Source organism: Ailuropoda melanoleuca, chromosome 1 (assembly GCF_002007445.2).
Source record: "Ailuropoda melanoleuca isolate Jingjing chromosome 1, ASM200744v2, whole genome shotgun sequence".
Taxonomy (NCBI): domain Eukaryota; kingdom Metazoa; phylum Chordata; class Mammalia; order Carnivora; family Ursidae; genus Ailuropoda; species Ailuropoda melanoleuca.
In genome coordinates this window covers 5222789-5244415 of record NC_048218.1, presented here as the reverse complement: position 1 = coordinate 5244415, position 21627 = coordinate 5222789, and the positions used below count along the sequence as shown (strand labels likewise).

Genomic DNA, 21627 nt, shown 5'->3' with positions numbered 1-21627 from the left:
TGTAGTGTGTCCTCAATCATGTTCCAAAATCATGTGGATGTGAGTGGCCCGAAGGGACAGAGGGACAAGGGTAGAAGGGTGTTATCACCCATTGAGTGCTTATTATATGCCAGGCACTGGGATAAATACATTATTTAACCCTTAGAAATCCCTATTAGGTATCTTCCCATTTTATGAATAAGAGAATGGAGGTAAAGAGAGGCTGAGGAATTTACTATCCAAGGCCACACAGCTAACAGGTGTCCCTATCATGATAGTGCTTCCTTTTACAAGGAAGTAAAGAGGAAAGAAGAGAAGCCGGAAAGAGGTCTGCGGAGGCAGACTTGCAGGCCAGCACACTTTCTCTTGGCCCTCGGGTCCACACAGTACAGCCCATCAGCTGTCTCCAGAATGGTCTTCCTCCCTCAAGGCAATCTGTTCAAAGACACTTGTAGTTCCCCATCACTTCCTCCATCAAACACATACTTGTGGATAACAGCAGGCAGATGGGCAAACTCTGACCATGGCACAGCCTCTATGTCTTGGCTGGTGCTATCCTTCCCTGACCTCAGAACATATGCCTGGACACCTGTGTCCCCTCTACTCATTCATGGAGAGTCATTCGAGGGCTCTGCTGCCAGCCAGGTGCCAACATCACACCAATTGTTACCTTGTGACCTAATTAAATGCTCTCAGCAGCTCCAAGAGATAAATCTTACTGTTCCTATTCCACCGATTAGGAAATTGAGGACCAGAGAGATTCAATCATGTTCTCAAAGTGAGAAAATGAGCAAGCAGAAATGTGGACCTTGATTTTCTTACTGCGAGACCGAGTGTTGCATTTTTATTCTCTTTCTAAACCCTACTCACATCAAGGCTGATGCAGCTCACTCCTTCCATGGAACCTTCTCTGAACATATCAAGCACTCGTCTCTCCCTTATTAGAGTTCATTCTGCTCTTGTAATTAATAGTCTGTCACTTGAAGGCTTCCAAACTACCCTCAAGGTGACAAGGCAATTTCAAGGTCTCTAAGATCCTCATTCTATTTCTGTTTTTCCCAAACTCCATCTCAGACGAAAAACTTTAAAGCCTCTAAGAGAAAAACATTTCTTAACTCAGTGAAAGATTTAAATGAAGACCCATATAATTATTCTCTAATGCTGTTTGCTGTTTTCATGTGGGTTTTGCTTCCCCAACTATACCTTTGCATTGTTTCATGAACCAAATGACAGCTGTGTTCCAAAGTTAATGGTAAGTCCACAGTTTGCAGTATGAATGCTCTTTCATTCTAAATGGCAATAAAATGATAAGATTCTTCATCTTACCTAAAAAGTCTATTTAGCTGATTCAGAATATGATCCAGCCGAAGTTGTGACAAAATTCAACTACTTGACCATTCAAATTAAAAGTTGAAATTTGAGCAGCTGCCTGATTTCTAGCAATCAAAGACAAGAGGCTGGCACTCATAGCAGACATTACCCATCCACAGAGAGAGTTCCCTGTCCCACCTATTATGGACTGAGGGCAGATGGAAAATGGTGGAGACAATGAGATGTCCCAGGTCCCATTCCAACACCCAGCACGGCCCTTGACCAGCTACTTTTGGGGAAAACGTCTGTCNCACGGCCCTTGACCAGCTACTTTTGGGGAAAACGTCTGTCTTCAAGTCTTCTCACACATTTTTCTCAAAGAGTTGGCCACCAATTCCTGTGAAGTATCTTCTGAATTAACCTCACCTTTGCCATCCCTGCTACCCCCTCCTTAGGTCTAACCATCACCACTTCTCATGTAGACCACAGAGGCCTCCCCTCTGGGCTTCTGGTCTCACTTTATTCTGTATAATTTTTTTCTTTTTTCTTTTTTTTTCTTTAGATCCCCTCATTCAATTCCTGTAGCCTCCAGACCTCAGGGCATGGAAACTTCAAACTATGAACCAGAGTTAGCTCTGAGTCTCACCCTCCACCATGTTGGTCTCCAGACACCCCATTCTACCACCCCAGGGAAATAAGTGCGTCTGCTGTCTCAAGACTCCCCACCACTGCATGTAACAGACCTTCTTCCAGGAACACATTGCTTTCCTTTCTCTCTTTCATGACTCCCTGCTGTATTTTCTAACGCCTCAGGATCCCTCCCTCCCTCTGGGAGCCTGCCTAACGCGTCTCCTAACCTCAATGTGGTAACTTTCCTCTCTTCTTCCATAGCTGTCCTGCAGCTTGTCACACCACCCTGTGGGGCTGTCACCTGTCTCTCTCCCACTAGATGGGGGCTCTCACTGGGAAGAAATGAGCATTCATCATCCCAGTGACTATTCTAGGGCCTAGCAATTACAAGTATGTGTTAAATATACTGCTGTTTTATGCTAGAGTAAGAGAAGGATGAAGGAAAGGGGGACAGAAAAACAAATGCAGTCATTCGGGGGTGNAGAAAAAAAATGCAGTCATTCGGGGGTGGATGTAAAAGAATATATTTGTATCTACCCATTGATGCTTCAAAGAGGTACAGCTCAAAATATTATTTTTTTTAAAAAAGATTTTATTTATTTATTTGACAGAGAGACAGACAGAGAGAGAGGGAACACAAGCAGGGGGAGTAGGAGAGGAAGAAGCAGGCTCCCAGCAGAGGAGCCCGATGTGGGGCTCGATCCCATAACGCCGAGATCACACCCTGAGCCGAAGGCAGACGCTCAATGAGTGAGCCACCCAGGTGCCCCAAAATATTCTTTTTCTTTTGCTAGCAAGTAAAATAAGAAAACACTGAACTCATCAAGTTGAAAATTTTTAAGAAAAAGAAACACAATAAAGATGGCTACACATAAGGACTTTAAAATAGAAAATGCTTTATCCAAGATATCCTGTAGTCCTTAATTAATCCATNATTCTTTTTCTTTTGCTAGCAAGTAAAATAAGAAAACACTGAACTCATCAAGTTGAAAATTTTTAAGAAAAAAAAAACACAATAAAGATGGCTACACATAAGGACTTTAAACTAGAAAATGCTTTATCCAAGATACCCTGTAGTCCTTAATTAATCCAGTTAGCCATTACCATGCCAACTGAAATTAAAAGTAGCCTCAAAGCTGATTGATTACAGTTTATTTAAGGTGACTGACTTTCTGAAATCAGAATGATGACCTGTTATGGTATCTATAAAACTTGCTATTAAGGAGGGCACTCCTTAATATTAAGTGATGAGCACTGGGCATTATACGGAACTAATGAATCGTTGAACACTAATCAAAGACTAACGATATACTATATGCTGACTAACTGAACATAATAAAACAATTTAAAAATTAAAAAAAAACCCTAAAAGACAAAAAACTTGCACTCCAGACCTAACCTAATTCTAAAGTTTAGCGAATGAATTATAAACCCATCCCCATCATAGTGTAAGTTAAAGGAACTTTTATACCTATGTCCTTCCATATGCTGTTAAATAGAATTAACAAAAAAACAGGGGCACCTGGGTGGCTCAGTAGATTAAGCATCTGCCTTAGGCTCAGGTCATGATCTCCTGGGATCAAGCTGCCCACGGTGGGCTCCCTGCTCAGCAGGGAGTCTGCTTCTCCCTCTCCCTTTGCCCCCTGCCCCAGTAGTGCTCCCTCTCTGTCTCTCAAATAAATAAATAAAATCGTTAAAAAAAAAGGAGTTAACAAAAACAATAGATTTACTAAAAGTCATGTTGAAGTTAGAATATTTTCCACATGTGTTATAAAAGATGATACAGGCTGTGAGGAAGAAAGTGTTTAAATAATAGCCTTTCATTTTCGATCACTGAGCATTAGAGCCAGAAGGGAAGCTACTGCTTATTGAGTTGAGGCCAGCCACTAACCTGTGACATCTATTCCTTTTCTACAGTACCTTCCAAAACACCATCTATTTTTAACAAACCTCTCTTAGTAGGAAAGTTGTTATTTTGCAAAGTAAGTTACCTAATTTCTTCATTTTTGAAGAATTTTGGCCCTTAGGAAGGTTACCTTTTAATATTTTAAAAATTGAAGTACAATTTATATACAGTAATATACACAGCTTTAAAGTGTATAGTTTGATAGGTTTCAACAAGTGCATAAATGCACAAAACCCACATCCCATCAAGATTTAGAATATTTCCATTGACCCCAAAAGTTCCCTCCTGTCCATTCCTTGTCAGTTCCCAATCCCCCTTCTCAGTGGCAACCATTCTGATTTTTACCTCTGTTGGTTAGTTTTCTATCCTGGAATTTCTTATAAATAGATATAAATAGAATATGTGACAAATATGTTATAAATTGAATATATTACTCTTTTTGTGTGTCTGGCTTCTTTTACTCAACATATTGTTCTTCAGAGCTGTCTGTGTTTTATTGGTATCCATAGTCTGTTCTATTTACATTTAAAGTAATTATTTATAGGGAAGGACTTGTTTAGGACATTAACAAAATGTTTTCTCTGTCTTGCTCTTTTGTCTTTTATTTCTTCTGTTACAGTTTTCCTTTGTGTTTCATTGTTTTNATAGGGAAGGACTTGTTTAGGACATTAACAAAATGTTTTCTCTGTCTTGCTCTTTTGTCTTTTATTTCTTCTTTTATGTCTTTTATTTCTTCTGTTACAGTTTTCCTTTGTGTTTCATTGTTTTTTAATACTGACATATTTGACTTTGACTCTTTTCTCTTTTTCTTTTGTGTATTGGTGTATTTGTTAACATTTTTCTATGCACACCCATGTCATCAGCACATTTGTGCCTTCTATCATAAATGCCATGCCTCCTATTTCTTTTTCTTGTCTAAGCACAAAGGCTGTGACTGCTAAACAATACTGATAGAAACGTTGAGAGTGGACATGCTTATCTCTTTCCTTATCTTTAGGATAAAGAGTATAAAACACTATGGATTTTTCATAGGTGCCCTTTATTCTATGAGATGTTACTATTGTTTGTTAACTGAGGGTTTTTTTAAAAATCAGGAATGGATATTGAATTCTAGTAAATTCCTTTCATCTATTTTAATATGTGATTTTTCTACTTTATTTTGTTAATATGGTAAATTCTATTGATTAATTTTGAATATTAAACCAAGGTTTTATTCCTGTGATAAAGCCCACTTTGTCATGATATGTTATATTTTCTTTATATTGTTAATTTGGTATAGTAATATTATACCAACTATTCTTGCATCTATATTCATGAGCAATAAGAGTTTATAAATTCTTTTGTGTTCAATGCCTTTATCAACTTTTTATCTTAAGGTTATGTTGTGTCTAAAAATTTGGAAAGTCTTCCCTTTTCCGTGATTATCTGAAGGAATTTGCATAAGGGTGCTATTATTTCTTTCTTAAATTCTTGCAAAAACTTACAAATTAAGCTCTCTCAGCCTTCAGTTTTTGTGGGAAGGTTTTTGATAATGAATTCGAACCTTATAACGGACATAGGGTTAGTCAAATTTTCACTTTTATATCTATTTGGATACTTTATGTCTTTGAAATCATTGATCATTTGATCTAAATTGTCAAATACACTGGCACAAAATTGTCCAAACATTTCTTTACTATCCTTTTAACTATCTGTAGGAACTATAGTGATATTTGTCTTTGCATCAGTTTTCTATAGCTGCTGCAATACGTCACAACGTATTGTTTGTAGCTTTAAACAACAAAACTTACATTTTTATTGTTCAGGTGATCAGAATTCTAGAATGTGCATTCTGTAGTTGTTTGATATAATCCATAAATATCATTTAGTTTATATAGGCTGATGGTATAGTTTAAATCTCTATTCTTACTGATTTTTCTGCTTATTCTATTAATTATTGAGAGAGAAGTGTTGAAATTCCCAGTTGTCATCATTTATTTGTCTGTTATTCCTTTCAGTCCTATTTTGTAATCGTGTTGGATTTCAATTTTTTTTATTATGATATGTTAGTTAGCTTTGGATGTAGTGTTCCATGATTCATTGTTTGCATATAACACCCAGCACTCCATGCAATTCGTGCCCTCCTTAATAGTTACCACCGGGCTAGCCCATCCCCTACCCCCTTCCCCTCTAAAACCTTCAGTTTGTTTCCCGGAGTCCATAGTCTCTCATGGTTCGTTTTCCCCTATGTTTTTCCCCCACTTCATTTTTCCCTTCCTTCTCCTAATGATCTCCCTGCTATTCCTTATGTTCCATGAATAAGTGAAACCATATGATAATTATCTTTCTCTGCTTGTCTTATTTTATTTAGCAATAATTTCTATTATTAGGTGTATTGGTATTTCAGATTTATATGTCTTGTTGATGAATTAACCATTTTATTATTTAACATGTCCTTATTTGCTTATAGTAATATTCCTTACCCTGAGATTTATTTCATTTAATATTAATACATCCAATTAAACTTTTTATGGTTGTTGCTTTATACCATTTACCTTTCACTCCTTATGTCTTTATATTTAACATGGGGCAGCATGTACTTGGATCTTGCTTTTTAATTAAGATTGATAATCTTTGCTTTTTATTGGTATGTTTAGTCAATTTATACGTAAAGTATTGATATAGTTGTATTTAAGTTTTCCATCTATTTTCCATCTCTTTGTATTTTGTCCCTTTTTTCCTACTTTTTTTTCCCTAGCTAATTGAGGATATTTTAATGTTCTTCTATCTATTCTGTTGGATTAATATCAATACCTATTTGTTTCATTTTTGATAATTGCTCAAGAGTTTGCATTGGTCATATGTAACTAGCAGCATCTATGTTCAAATAATATTATACCACTTCATGTACAACATAGGATACATTTTACAACAGTAAAACTCAACTTTCCTTCTTCCTGTTCTTTGTGATGTTATTGTATATTTTATTTTTGCATGTTATAAATTATTACTGTTTAAATATCTAAATATTTTTAAAGGAAATGAAAATAATAATAAGGTGTGTCTTATCTTTAGCCATAAATTTATCATATCAAGAGATCTTCATTCCTCTTGTAGATTAGTTTACATGGAATTGTTTTCTTTAAGCTTCAAGAACATTCTCTAATATTTACTGTAGTAAAATCTAGCTGGTGATTAAGTCCCTAAACCTTTACTTGTCTAAAAATGTACTTATTTTGCCTCCATTTTTGAAGAATGCATTTTGCTGGTTATAGAATACTAGACTGATAAAATGTTCTTCCACCCCCTCCTTTCAGCACTTTAAAGATACGGTTCCATTCTGTTCTGGCTTGAATTGTTTCTGATCAGTAGCCTAAAGTTTGCTTACTTGGTCCTCTTGATGTAACAAGTCAAATTTCTGTGGTTACTTTAATATTTTATTATTAGTTTTTTTTTAAATTCTTTTTTTAAGATTTTTTAATTTGTTTATTCGACAGAGATAGAGACAGCCAGCGAGAGAGGGAACACAAGCAGGGGGAGTGGGAGAGGAAGAAGCAGGCTCCCAGCGGAGGAGCCTGATGTGGGGCTCGATCCCATAACGCCGGGATCACGCCCTGAGCCGAAGGCAGACGCTTAACCGCTGTGCCACCCAGGTGCCCCTTATTATTAGTTTTTAACAATTTAATTAGAATATGCCATGGCATGTTTTTTCTCTGTGTTTATTTTTTGAAGGTTTTATTGGTTATTTTGATATGTAGATTTATATTTTCCTTCACATCTGGAAAATTTCCCATCATTATTATTCAAATACATTTTCTTCCTTTCTGAAACTCGAACTATGTATATGTTGGAATGTTTGACATTTTCCCAAGCTCAGTGAGGCACTGTTTACTGTTTTTCCGTCTTTTACCTCTCTGTGAAAATATCTGAATAATTTCTCTTGCCCTCTTTTCAAGTTCAGTAATCCTTTATTCTGCAGTATCTAATATCTTATTAAATAGATTCAGGGAATTTCTCATTTCAGACATCATGTCTTTCAGATCTAGAAATTCTGTTTTTTTTTTTTAATGTTTTACATTTACTTTCTTGAGTTGCCTAAGTATTCACTTACTGCATATATCTTTTCATTTGAATCCTTGAAATAAGATAGCTGCTCGAAAACCTTGCCTGCTAATTCCAACATCAGCATGTCCATTAGTCTGTTTCTTTGTTTTTCCTTCTGTTTATGGCTCACATTTTCCTCCTTCTTCACATATCCATAATTATGTGTAATACATTGTGAATATGCTATTGAGATTATGGATTTTGTTGACTTCCTTTTAAGAGTGTTAATGTTATTCTTGCAGACATTTCATTTACTGGTGAAGTTTTATCTTGTCAAGGCTCTCTGTAGGCCATTTTAGGGTTAGTTTAGAGTAGCCCTTATTCCAGGGATAGATTAGCCCTCCTTTTAGTGGCTTCTCTGAGATTTTAAATGAATTCCCATGTGTTTTCTACTCTGGCTATTCAGAACTCCAATATATCTCAGCACTGGGGAACCACTGAAGTCTTTATTCATCTCACATCTACCTGGTAGTTATTCTCTGGTAGACTTCATGAAGTCTCATCCTATGTGAAGTATAGTATTCAGCTAACGACTTTAAGGAGATTTTTAGAAATCTTTCCCTGAACAGCTCCCTATTCCCCAGTATTCTGCCCTGCAAAATCCCACACCTCAATAGTTTGAAATTTCTACCTGTATTCTCCACCCAGCAAGATCACTGTTACCTACTTGGGCTCTGCATCCCTCTGCCATGGTTTGGAATGTGCTCCGGGCAAAAACTTGGGGTAAATTTTGGAGCTCAATTCATATAGTCCATTTTCTCAAGGATCACAACCCTCTGCCTCCTGTTCCACTGCCTGGAAATGGTTGTTTTATAATTTTTTCCCCCAGTTATACAGGCTTTTTTTTTTTTTTAATGACAGGAGGACAAATCCATGACCTGTTACTCTTTGATGGTCCTAGTCAATACTTTTTCTAATTTGTTTTTCAAGTTACTTGAACCAAAATCTGCCTCCCTGAAATTTCCAACCATTTCAGTGGGTTCTATCTTTTGGAATACCCCCACAATGGTTCTCACTATAGTGCTTTTAACACATTCTGTTGGTGCAAAGAATCCAATCCTAATTCACTCACGAAATCAAGGACTTTGATCCTGTAATTATCTCCTCTTTATCTTTGTCACATGTTTCTTTCCTCTCTACTGACTCATTCCCATCAGAATGGAAGCTTCCCTGGTCCTACGTCCTGCGTCCTGTTCAACTCCCTCTCCGTTTTTCTGCCTCCCATTATAGCAACGTTTCTGAAAATATTAAACTAATCATACATATTTTCTTGAATTCCCACACATTTATTCATCTCCCTTTCTGTTCATTAGCTCCACTAATCAGACATTCACTGCAACCACACTACTCTTCATGGTCATAAACAATGTCCATCTCCCTAAACCAAATAGCCACTTCTTAGATTTCCTTTTTCTATTTCCTGTGGGATTTTATATACATTATTACCTGTATTTCTTGATATATTTCCTAATTTGCTTCCAGGGCCCCCAGTCTACTGGACTTCCTCTAACTTCACTGGCTTCTTTTCCCTCTCTGTTTCGTTTGCTGATTCCTGGAACCTCAAATGCTGCAATGCCTTGGGTCTGGACCCTCTTGTTTCTCCTACATGGTTGTTCCCCGTGTCACACTGCTGCTCTTTTCTTCTTCCTCCACTTCCGTTAAAGACTTCTATTTACCTTATTAAGCAACACATATGCTTCCTCTCATTTGCAACATTCACTTTATAAACATGTTCTGTTTGCTTTGCCTTCAAAAGGTATTGCAAATTCAACTGCTTCTCATTACTTTAACCATTGTCACCTTCATTCAGGGCACTTTTTATCTTACCTGAACTTCCAAAATAGACTCTTAACAACTACCCTTGCATTCTGGACCAGTCCGTTCTTCAAACAACTGCTAGTGTTATAATTAAAAAGATAAATCAGGCCATGTCACTGACCTGGTAAAAGTCACTAATGACATCTCTTCACGTTTAGAAAAAAAATCCAGGCCTCTAAAATAGCTGCATATTCAAATTACCCAGGGTGTTAGGACTTGACTTTGCTGTATACTAAGTCAACTTGGGGATTTTACAAATTACTAATTCTTGGGCTCCACCTCCAAAGATGGCTATTTAATTAGTATGGGCTGCAACACAGACACCAAGAATTTTAAAGCTCCCCATGTAATTCTAATGTGTGACAAAATTTGAGAACCACCAGTAGGTGATTTTTTTAGGGGAAAAAAAAGGAATACCCAAGAGATCTGAAGGATGGGTCTACTCCCAAAGATTATGTTTCAGTTGGGATTAACTGGGGCCAGAAAATAGTTATCAGTGTTTTCTGTTAAGAGATTCTATGGTTAAGTCTAGATGGAGGATTACTGTCCCACATCATCTCATCCTTGACTACTTCTCCAATGACTGACCTGCTTGTGAAGCACATTCCCTTTCTCAAAATTATCTTATCTCATTGGTGATTTAATGTTGATTTCACAAAAGTTTACTTGACGTATTTGAAGAACAATCACATGGGGCCACTAATCAGGTTGTGATGAACCACATCACCCAGATGGCTAGGCTCAACTTCAGTTCATCTGACCTTTGCCCTTGGTCAAAAAAACCCCGGTTACCTTCCCAGGGCAAGTGATACAAGCAGCGTGTGTCTACATTTTGTCTCACATTCTGTTCTGTGACTTGCATCCTTCAGAGCATCCAGATTATTCAGGAGACAGGCTGATGTACTGCTTTGCCCCTCACAAATAATAGTAAGATTCAATTCCTCTTATAAGAAAACATTTAGGAAATGGATACCACATTGGCTCCCATTTTTATTTATCTTCAAAAAATGAGAAAAAAATTCATGTATTCCTACTCTTATACTCAAAAGCACAAGGTAGGAAGAGAAAAAATGTCACTTGTATTTTTAGTTTGTATGTGACTGAAAATACATTTTCTTACTCCGGGAAAAATCTTTTTTTTTTTTTTTTACAAATACAAAGTTGGTTTCTTCATATAAACTCGAAGTACGCTTCAGTCTCTTTTGTTGGCAAGTACATAGAAAGTACATTACTCTTCAGCCAGAGAGGAAGGAGAGATGTCATGAAGACAAGGTCCGGAGACTAAGGAAGGACATAGAAATCTACTGCTCAAGAAAGAATATGCTCAGATCTACCAACTATCTGGAAAATAATGGAAATCAACCTCTCCAAACAATTACTCTGAGAGCCCCATATTTGGAGATTTTAAAATGCAAATAATCAAAATTAAGTCTTTAATTTCATACAGTTACTTCTGCAACGCGGGTAAGAACTATAGTAGGACATGAATACATACAGCTCTTGGAGAATCAGAAAATCACGTGTCCGTGCCCAACAGCCTTTATAGAATACTAGCTGTTCCTTTTGCAGACGAGGAGTAGAGCATTCATGGGAATTCGGTGCCCAGAATACAGATTTGAAATAAGACAAATGCTTACATTTTAGATGCACTGAGATCCCTCCCAATATTTTCTACAAGCTCGACCACCCTATTTCAATTTCTAAATACATATGACCCCACTTCGCTTAATGTAACATTTATGTTGTTGTAGCCTCCTAAATTAATGAGAGGTCTAATGCTAAACAGAAGAGAAGAGCGAAATGTATTTCTAAACTGAAACTAACTTCACATTTCTAAAATTAAAACAAAAATATACAAGAAGCTACTATTCGCTATGTGTCCACTGTACTTCAGTAAAACAAAAAGTTACTGTTTTATCAATCTTTAGAAAAAGCGTGATCTGACAAAAAATATTTGACAAACATTTTTAAAGCCATCAATCTAAAAAATAATATTGTAAAAAGTGCTAAATAGGGGCCCCTGGGTGGCATAGCAGTTAAGCGTCTGCCTTCGGCTCAGGGCGTGATCCCGGCGTTATGGGATCGAGCCCCACATCAGGCTCCTCCGCTGGGAGCCTGCTTCTTCCTCTCCCACTCCCCCTGCTTGTGTTCCCTGTCTCGCTGGCTGTCTCTATCTCTGTCGAATAAATAAATAAAATCTTTAAAAAAAAAAAAGTGCTAAATAGAGTAAATACGATACAGTAGCAGCTCCTGGACTTTTTTGGGCCAGTGTAGGGAAAGCCTAGTTCATTCATTAAATCCTACTCCCACCTCTTCCTACACACATTTCTTAGCTGCTAATTATTTGGAGCTTCATATTTTAGGAAAATAAAACCTTGGTTTGGTGGTAGCGGAGTTTGTAGTTGGTTTCTGTAGTTGTGGGTTTTATTTTAATGGGATCACAACAGATTCTATGAATTCTAATTCTTTTCGTATTATTTCAAGTGAACACTGTCTGTGAGCATTGGTGAATTTGACTGCATTGATGCCGTGCACCCTCTGTCCCTGTCCTCACCTCTCACAATCAGCTGGCTTTGGTGCTCTACCGCTGCGGCCTCATTCCGGGCGATGCAGGTGTAATTCCCATTGTGCATAAGGGAGAGATTGGAAATCCGTAAGGAGCTCGTGAAGTCAATGTTGTCAATGGTCACCCCGAGGCTCGCTGGGATTGGCCGGCCGTCCTTCTGCCAGGTGATCGTGATGGGCAAGTCCCCTGAGACCACAACACATGGGATAAAGACCCGCTGTCCAATGGAGAATCTTGGAAACTCAAAGGGCTGGATAAAAGGTGGAACTGGAAGAAAGAAGAGAAAACGAAAGAGAGGAAAGATGGTAACAAACTGCGTACGTGCTCTCCATTCTCTTTTCCTTCAACCCTCTTGAGGGACATTGAAAGAGGAATACAGTCACTGCTATAGCAGGTAAATACATGAACTAGGAGAAGAGCTGAAATTGTGCCATCCTGCTACTTGATTTTTCTCTTCGTTCTAAATGAAAATCATGGCTTAATTTGTACCTCGGCAAACACGCTTAATTTATTTTGATAGACTTTTTAGAAAATAATCATTTTTGAATGAAAATATTTCCAACTCTGCACTCTTCGTGTAAATACTGCGAAAGAGGCATTTGGGTTTGGTTTCCCCTTAGAAGTTTTTGAAAATGATGTGTATGAGAAAAAAAATCTCTTCCCTGCTTCGCTAATACACAAGCATTACTGTTCTCCCTTTAATGCATTCCATGCCTTGCTAATAGGCGTACTTTAAGCCTGTTCAAGAAGAGATTCTAATTTCATTGTTAAACATTTTTTTAGGACTAAGGTCCAACAAATAGCATGTGTTAATGGAAGAGACTTATTTTATTAGGATAATCACGTCTTTACTCTGTACCCCTCAATTTTATACATTTCATATGCATGACCTTAAATGATGAACTGATCTGTGGCCAGTTTTCTGACTTGTTATGTGTTGCTAATGAGGACAGGGTTACAGCCTTCAACCTGGCCAGCCATGGACACAGCCAAGCTCAGTCTGGAAAGCTCTTTTCTGATTTAATTTCCCTGATAAACTCCTCTTTACCTTCTCGCCTCAGGACCACTCTTCCTCAGGAACTTCTTGGATGGTCTCACAGGATTCCAGAGTCATAAAATGTTTAAAATGGAGCCAGAGAAGCCAACTCTGAATCCCACCTTGGTCACTTATGGGTTGTGGGGTCATGAGCGAGTGATCAATACGCTCTTCCTTTCAGCCCTATGAGGCTGTTATGCATAGTCTCACTTTCTAGATGGGGAAACTGATTCTCAAAGATATGACTTTGCCCTTGGCCAGAAAACTAGTTCACTAAAGAGTGAGAGCTCAGACCTTATCAATTTTATTTCAGAGACTTAGAAATATGCAAGGTTGTTAACTGAGATTATTAAGCATGAAATAACTTAATACAATCCAATTATTATACCAGATTTCATAGAACGAAATTATTAAACAGTAGGATATCTGAAGAGTTTGTTCACTAATCAATTATAGGTACATTTCAATTATCAGCTTGGGGGAGGTGTAAGAGATCAAGCTGAGAAACAACTGAATGGAAACCATTCACTGAGCTCCTGGTATGTGCCTGACGACCATGTGTGTGCTGGGGACACAGCAATGAACATGATACACCACCCTCTGTCCAGTGGAGCTTTCCTATGAAGTCATAAGCAGCAGAAGTCAACAGGGCAGAGCTGTGGCTATTCTGCTATTTAATATTATTACTACTGCTATACGCTTTCAAAAGCATTTGGGAGCAAGAACAGAGAACTGCAAATACAGCCAGAGTTAGAAGGACTAGTGAATCAATGGCTCAAGTTAGGTCTTACCAGAGAAACAAACAAACAAAAACAGCTTAAGGTGCCGGTGCATTTAATGTCTGACAGCAGACAGTTTGCTGATTCTCAATGTGAACTTACAGCTTTGGATCTGCAGTGAGTTGATCTGACAGTAGGAGAAAAAGATCTCGGGATAAGCTTCTACCTGGGGCTGGTAGAAAAGACCAGGCTGGATTAGGCTATGATTATTCACAATTGATATTAGGCAGGAAAAGTGCCAACTTGTCGCAAAGGTGCTCGTCTTTCTCTAAATGTTGCCCCAAACGGCATAAATATTTACTATTGGTGGACATATTATTAACACTTAATAAACTACCTTTTTTAAAAAAAATAAGTAACTACATTTCCTCTTGTTTGGATCCTTACATATTGAGACTTGGTTGTCAGTCTACTCAGACATACCTAGGCACTCCCTGGGTTGGTGCTTATTATCTGAATTGTAGATTTTTTTTTTTTTTAAGATAAGAATTCGACCCAGACTGCCTGGGTTTAAGTCCAGCTGTGCTACTAACTAAAGTTTTTAAACCTCTCTGTGCTTCTGTTTCCTTATTTGTAAAAGAAGGGGTTGCTGTGAGGCATGAATGAGTTAGCAGGGGGTTCACAAACTTCCAAGAACACCTGAATCCATTGCTTAGGGCTGGTTCTATTTTGGAAGCCTTTAAAGGTGAAGAAAAAACAAAACAGTTAAGTTGAAAGATCACTTGGCAAGGGAAAGGACTCCATTTCTACCAGTTATAGTAGGGAGGAAAAAAAAATATGAGGACTTACTTTCTATTCCCCAGATCAAGAAAGGTAAAACATAGCATATTCTCAATCTATTTAATAAGAACACAGTATGTAGGATGTAGCCTGCCAGTAATTACTAATTATATGAATGTCTACTTCTGAGAGCAAAAGAAAGTTCTAGAATAGAGAAAAAGCAGGTGCATGTTATTTTCAAGAACAGAGGCAAGAAGTAGCTACGAGGAATCATTATTTACTTATTTATTTGTTTGTTTGTTTGTTTAGAGAGCAAGTGCACACCAGTTGGGGAGAGGAGCCATGCAGCCAACCATGGGGCTTGACCTCAGGACCCTGAGATCATGACCCGAACTGAAATCAAGAGTTAGATGCTTAACCAACTGAGCCACTCAGGCACCCCAAGAAGAATCATAATTTAAAAAGAAAACAAGAACAAATTCTACCATTATAAAATTTCTGGAATTCATTGGTTTATAGAACTCTAAGGGATATAACAATAGTCCCAGGAGTAAATTTCAGAAACTTGAACCACAAAGCAACACTCCTGATGACCCATACCTACAGACCTGCACCTCCAACGCAGTGAACACAAGCGCCAGGAAGCCCATGGGCTCACTCCCACCTGTGTTGCTCAAAGGGGAACCCCTTCCTTTCAACACTGCGTTTTAAACTATCGCAACACTCAGCTGTCTCATTCTTAGCCTAAACCTGATGCCCAGAATGCAGACATACTCATGCGGGCTCAGTGAGGAGGCACAGTTGGCAAACAAGCGGGCAAGGGACCAGACGTAAACGCTATAAAGAGTAGACACAAGAACGCAACACACACAGCAGCTGGAGGACACTACCCTTAATCACCAGTGTGTTCACAATTAATACACGATCACAGCACATAATTAAAGTGAGTGCCTAGTTACATACTCCAAATCATAGGTTATAGTCAATGTATCAAATGGAAAAAATATATATCTAAAATATCTTAAAATACAGCCAGCCAAGGGGCGCCTGGGTGGCTCAGTCAGTTAATCGTCTGCCTTTGGCTCAGGTCGTGATCCCAGGGTCCTGGGATCAAACCCCGCATCAGGCTCCCTGCCTATCAGGAAGCCTTCTTCTCCCTCTCCCACTCCCCTTGCTTGTGTGCACACACGCGCTCTCTCTCAAATAAATAAATAAATAAATAAATAAATAAATAAATATCTTTTTAAAAAAGTTAATAAAAGAAAATACAGCCAGCCAAGAATGTTGCACCCAGCAAAACTATAATTCAAAAATTGAGACGAGACAGATGTTCCCAGATAATCGTAACAGAGGGAGTTCACCACTGCGGCTGCCCTGTGAGAGATGCTCAAGGAATTACTTCAAGTTGAAATGAAAGGACACTGGGCTCTAACACAAAGCCATGTGAAAATATATGGTTCTCTGGTAAAGGTAAATACATGGGCAAATATAGTACACTGTCTTATTGCAATTTTCATGTATAAAATCAACTTTTAATTCTTGTATAGAATTTTAAAGACAAAAACATAAAATCTATGAAACTGTTAATGGCTATACAACATGCGGGAATGTAATTATTATTATAAAAAAAAAGGAATGTAATTCAATAGAAATAACAAAGTGTTGAGGGGTGTAGCTATAAAGGAAAAAAATATTTTAAAATATATTTAGGAAAAAAAAGAAAAGACCCCTAACCAAAATAGTTAAAATAAAGATTTCCATGATTAAAAAAAAAAAGAGGATTTAGTTAGAGGGAAAAGTCAGTTTTCCCAGAATAATGTCAAAATCAGGTTTGTTATTTGTTGTTTCACCTGCCACATCATATCAGGATGAACTTTTTAAAATGCAGATTAAACCATCAGACAGATTTGTGGATCATATCACTGTTCACCTCACTACCTCCAGCACTTAAGCCCGAAACACGTCTGCTGTATAAAATGCCTAAATTTTCTTTTCTCTTTTTTTTTAAAGATATTATTAATTTAGTTGAGAGAGAGACAGAGAGAGAGAGCAGGACCAGGAGGGAAGGGCAGAGGGAAAGGGAGAAGCAGGCTCCCCGCTGAGTAGGGAACCCTATGAGGACCCGGGGATCATGACCTGAGCCCAAGGCAGACCCTTCACCAACACAGCCACCTAGGCACCCCTTAAATTTTCTTAAATTGTCTGCAATCTTATATTTTACATGCATAAGTTATAAAATTAAAGGCAAAAAGTAAACCAAATGATTCAAAAACATTCGTAATGACTTTGGTAAAGCCAGATAACCTGTTTGAGACCCACTGCTTGCTTTATCTAGTTCATTAGTTCACCTCTGAAAGTAAATCCTTTGAATCTTGTTGAAAGTGAAAGCTTGTAATATCACAGGAGCAGAAATCTAGAATGTGACCTACAACGGGTCCTACACGAAGCGTGTAAATATCTGCTAAATGTCACTAATTACCAGGGTTGTTGATATCATTCTCCGTGCTGGTGGGGCTCCTCTCTCCCAGGCAGTTGGGAGTCATCCAACGCAGCCAAGTGTCAGTTTCGACTCTTTCTCTTTCTAAACCCTTAACAAGAATTGTTGAGTCAGGCTAAGACATTTCTATGCATTGTCCCTCAAGAATTAATTGTATATTCTTCCTCACAGGGGAAAAAAGGAGCTTTTATTTTCTTCCCAAAGAGAAGTATGACATAGTAAAAGAAACATGGGTTGGGTGTCAGCCAAACTTGGGTAATTTGCAGTGTCTTCCTGGTCCACTTTCTCTAAGTCTGCGATTCAGTTTCTTCATGCATAAAGTGATGACAAGGAACACAATTCATGAGTGTTGGTGAGGGCCTCATGTAACAAGCAGGCATAGAGCCCCGGGGGTGCACAGAAGCTGTTCAGTTTGCATTGCTCTTTCCTTTTCTTACCTTTTTTTTTTTTCTTTTTTTGGTCCCAGAGCCCACAATACACTGGGAAAAATCAAATACGCCATACGGATGTTGAGACACACGGGGGTGGGGTTTGCAGCACCATATATGGTTTCATTAACTCCACATTCGTCACCTCTTCTCTAGTGGTCCTCCACACAGTCCTCAGGTTGAGAGCTCCTGGTCTCACACTGCTCAAAGAGTCCCATTCCGTCCAACAAGCTTTCTCTTCTCACCCTTCAAGAAGTTTTCTTGTTTTATACCTTGCCTGCTTCAGGAACTCTCCAAAAATTGCATGTGTGAATCCTGCCCATTATGGAAATGCAAATCCCATGGCTGGTCTCTGAGAGTTCAGTCCCAAATACATACGCATCTTCAGTGCCTGTACTCCCCCTAGACATGCCCAGGTCTGGCAGAGGCTTCCAGCCCTATACTGTCTCCTGAAACGAAAGCTGCGGCTCTAAGACCACAAGGCTGGTGGGTGTGTGTGACTTGTGAGTTGAGCATATCACTCAACAGTCTCTCCACTCATAAGCCCAGTTATTTGTCTAATTCTGCTACTTACCACATGCTTTAGATTCCAAAATTGTGGATTACTAGTCCTATGTCAAATAGTTCTCTACTCTGTTCAAACAACACGATTAAACTCTTCCTCCACCCAGTCCAATAGCTTGCCGTTCAAGATTCTATAGTGGGAAGTATGACAGGATGGAGCATGTGTATAACGTGAGTATAGCAGTCTGCGCACATGCCTAGTTCCTTAAGTAGAGTGACCCAGGAGCAGAAGATGCACTGAGTTTATTTTTACTTCCCACAATTAGTGGAATAAATAGCGCCTTGTACCTCTTAACTGCATAACAGTTTTTGAAAATACCTTTTAGAGTTGACAATGAACACGTGTTTACACTCTTTAACATTACACAAGCCTAAATTTATGAGTAGAAAGGGAAGTAGATCCAGCATCTAATAATGACGAGATGATAGGGACAAAGGTGAGGCTGTGTTTCATGGTCTGATTAGCGTAAGAGCTCAGGACTTCTAAGCTGAGGTTCCACTGAGCCATCTCTCCCCTCTACTGGTAGGCTGAGTTGGGGAGATAAAGTCAGACCCACCCTTGCTTCTTCAGGTATGGCCGTCTGGGCCAACTGAGAACTGTTATGTGAGCTTGATCTGAGTCAGAGCTGCTCCTGACTCACCATGAATTGGGTCGCTAGTCCTAGGCCTGTGTGTGCTGGAGAAGGACGGGCATGAGACGGTGATTCAGGAGGGTATGACGTAGGAGTAAGAAGGGCATTGTCGGGGCTAGAAAATGCTAAAGAAATCAGAGGTATATATAAAACACCTCTCTCTAGAGATCTCTAGATACATATATAGACCTATATTGTAGATGTCTAAATTATTATTATAGATCTCTAGACCTATTATAGATATCTAGAGAGATCTATGTCTCTCTTTGTATATATAGAGACAGAGAGATATATCTATATAGAATTAGAATTAAGTTTATGCAATTATTAGTACAAATATAATTTGAAATTATTTCTAAGTTAATTAAATGAACCAGTAATATATTCTCAGGAATAATAAATGTCACCATGTCCACTTCTTCTGGGTGTTTATAAAACACAGACAAGTGTTTTATGAGAATTTATATGTTCATAGATCCCATGGCAAAAGGACAGTGAGGGTGGGTGCCTCGCTCATACGAAAAATTCATACAACAAAGCACAAAGGAGGGTAAATCAGTAATTAAGCAATTCACTGGAGGCCGTGTGCCCCCTACTGATCCCACACTGGGGGAAACCTCATTTCCTGGTGCCCCGTCATGGCCTTGCTTCCTTTCTGTTTCCCTAATGACGTCATCCACCCTTCCACTCTGGATGTCAGCTTCATGCCACTGGTTCCCCAATCTACATTTTCAACTAAAAACTCCTTCTCAAGCTTCATGCCTGCTTGTTGAGTTGTTAGCTACTATCTTCATCTTGATGTCCCAGAAGCATCTCAAATCCCAAACCAAACGTATCGGGCTTCCCCTTAATCCAAACTTCATCTTCCACATCCTCTCCCCGTGTCAAAACCTCCCAGCTCCAAGACGTTCAGAATAATAAAAGCCTTCCTGATTGTGCCTTTCCCTTTTCTCCAGCCACTATCAGCGGCTGCTGTGTCTCTTCTTCATTTCTCAATAGCTCCTGGTCTGGCTCCTTTTCTTCCAAACACACAACCATCACCTTTTATTAAAACTTTTCAACTGTGCCCTAGTGGGCTCCCTGATTTTTTAATCTTTCTGCATTGCAATCTATCTTATATATACTTCACCAGATTCATGTCCTAAAACACAGTCGTGAGCATGTCCCTCTGCCTCAATTATTTCACCACTTTTAGGATCAAGTAGAATAACAAACGCTACAAGATTGGATGTCTGTCTCCGTGCTGACTCGTGCCACTTCCTTCCACTGGGGGCTCTTGTTTCTGTCTTACTGACTCTGAATGTAAGGAACTATACCCTTCCCCTATTCTGCCCCCCGCCCCATCTGGACCCCATTCTCACCCCCACCGTCTTATGGTGTGAACACTCAACTCAGTTGTTAGCTACTTTGGAGACTTTTTAGGCTCCAGATCCCCTTTGAGGCTCAACTCAGTTTCTCCTGGAAACTTTCTTGACTCCAGACTTCCCATCCCACCTCAGCACCAGAACTGGCTACATGTCATCTTCTCTACTTCTAAAAGATCTCATGCATCCATATTTCTTCGATGGTGTTATGTGGAAATCAGTGCTTTTCTTGTCTACCCACTGCTCTCCCCCGGTGAGCTGAAATAGTTCTCACCCTGCACAGCTTCCTTTTCAAGACATCCGCTACCTGCTGCTGGCCAGTGTTTATTTGTCTGTAGGTCCTTCCACTGACTCCAGCTCATGAACAGTAAATGCATAGATAGTACCTGAGTAAATTAAAGAAATCACAGGAATCAAAGAACTAAAGAGGTTCTCTGGCTTACAAATTGTTTTGATGACAAAAGTCTAGTTCAATTAGTCTATCATCATACACTGTGATCCTTTTCATCTCTTTTTTTTTAAAGGTTTTATTTATTTGAGAGGGAGAGCAAGAGAGAGAGCATGGGGGAGGGGCAGAGGGAGAGGAAGAAGTGGGCTCCCCGCTGAGCAGGGGGCCGGGATATGGGGCTCTATCTCAGAACCCTGGATCATGACCTGAGCCAAAGGCAGACATTCAACTGACTGAGCCAACCAGGTGCCCCCCATTTCCGTTTCTTATTTGAAATATTGGACTAATGTCCTTATAGAAGTGAGAACAATTTAAGGAAAATATATTTTTAGGAAAAGTGTATAAGCAATATGTCTAGCTGTTTGGCATCCATGTAAGTGGTCGGAGTTGATGCATATGGAGACATGTGGCCCAGATTCCTTTTCTAGAAAGGATGTGTGACCCAGATTCTGGGAGGGATGTCAGGTAGCCACCTTTAGTTATCAGCCACTCTGAAGACTGTTCCAACTGCAGAGATCCACCTCACAAAGGACAGGCTCTTTCTAGGGTGGCCTACATCCAATGACTGACTGAGGAGGGCAATTCTGCCTGGACTCACAAGAGCTCTGAAAGACCCTTCCTTCTCTGGAGCTCCCTGCAGGGATGCTAAGGCTGTCATCAGCCTCGCCGCAGCTCACCTCCTCCCTGTACCAGTCCTTCTTCCTCGCCCTCCTTCCACAGTGTTGATTGTTGGAGTACTCCTTGATAAACACCTTACACACTAAACTCTCTCTCAGAGACTGCTTCCTGGAGAACCAAACCTGCAACAGTTTGCTTCACCTAAAGTGGAAATAGATTTGGCATCAATAACAAAACCAAATATGTTT

At 39.1% G+C, this 21627-nt stretch overlaps 1 protein-coding gene across 1 annotated transcript in view; it reads right to left on the bottom strand.

The window, feature by feature from the left end:
• DSCAM (DS cell adhesion molecule) overlaps positions 1 to 21627 on the bottom strand; it is a gene marked incomplete at its 5' end in the record, with an annotated part of 727362 nt that overhangs the window by 251513 nt on the left and 454222 nt on the right. Inside the window, one exon of the mRNA XM_034653984.1 lies at positions 12282 to 12560. Coding sequence (XP_034509875.1) covers positions 12282 to 12560 — 279 coding nt within the window. The remainder of the gene's footprint in view (positions 1 to 12281; positions 12561 to 21627) is intronic.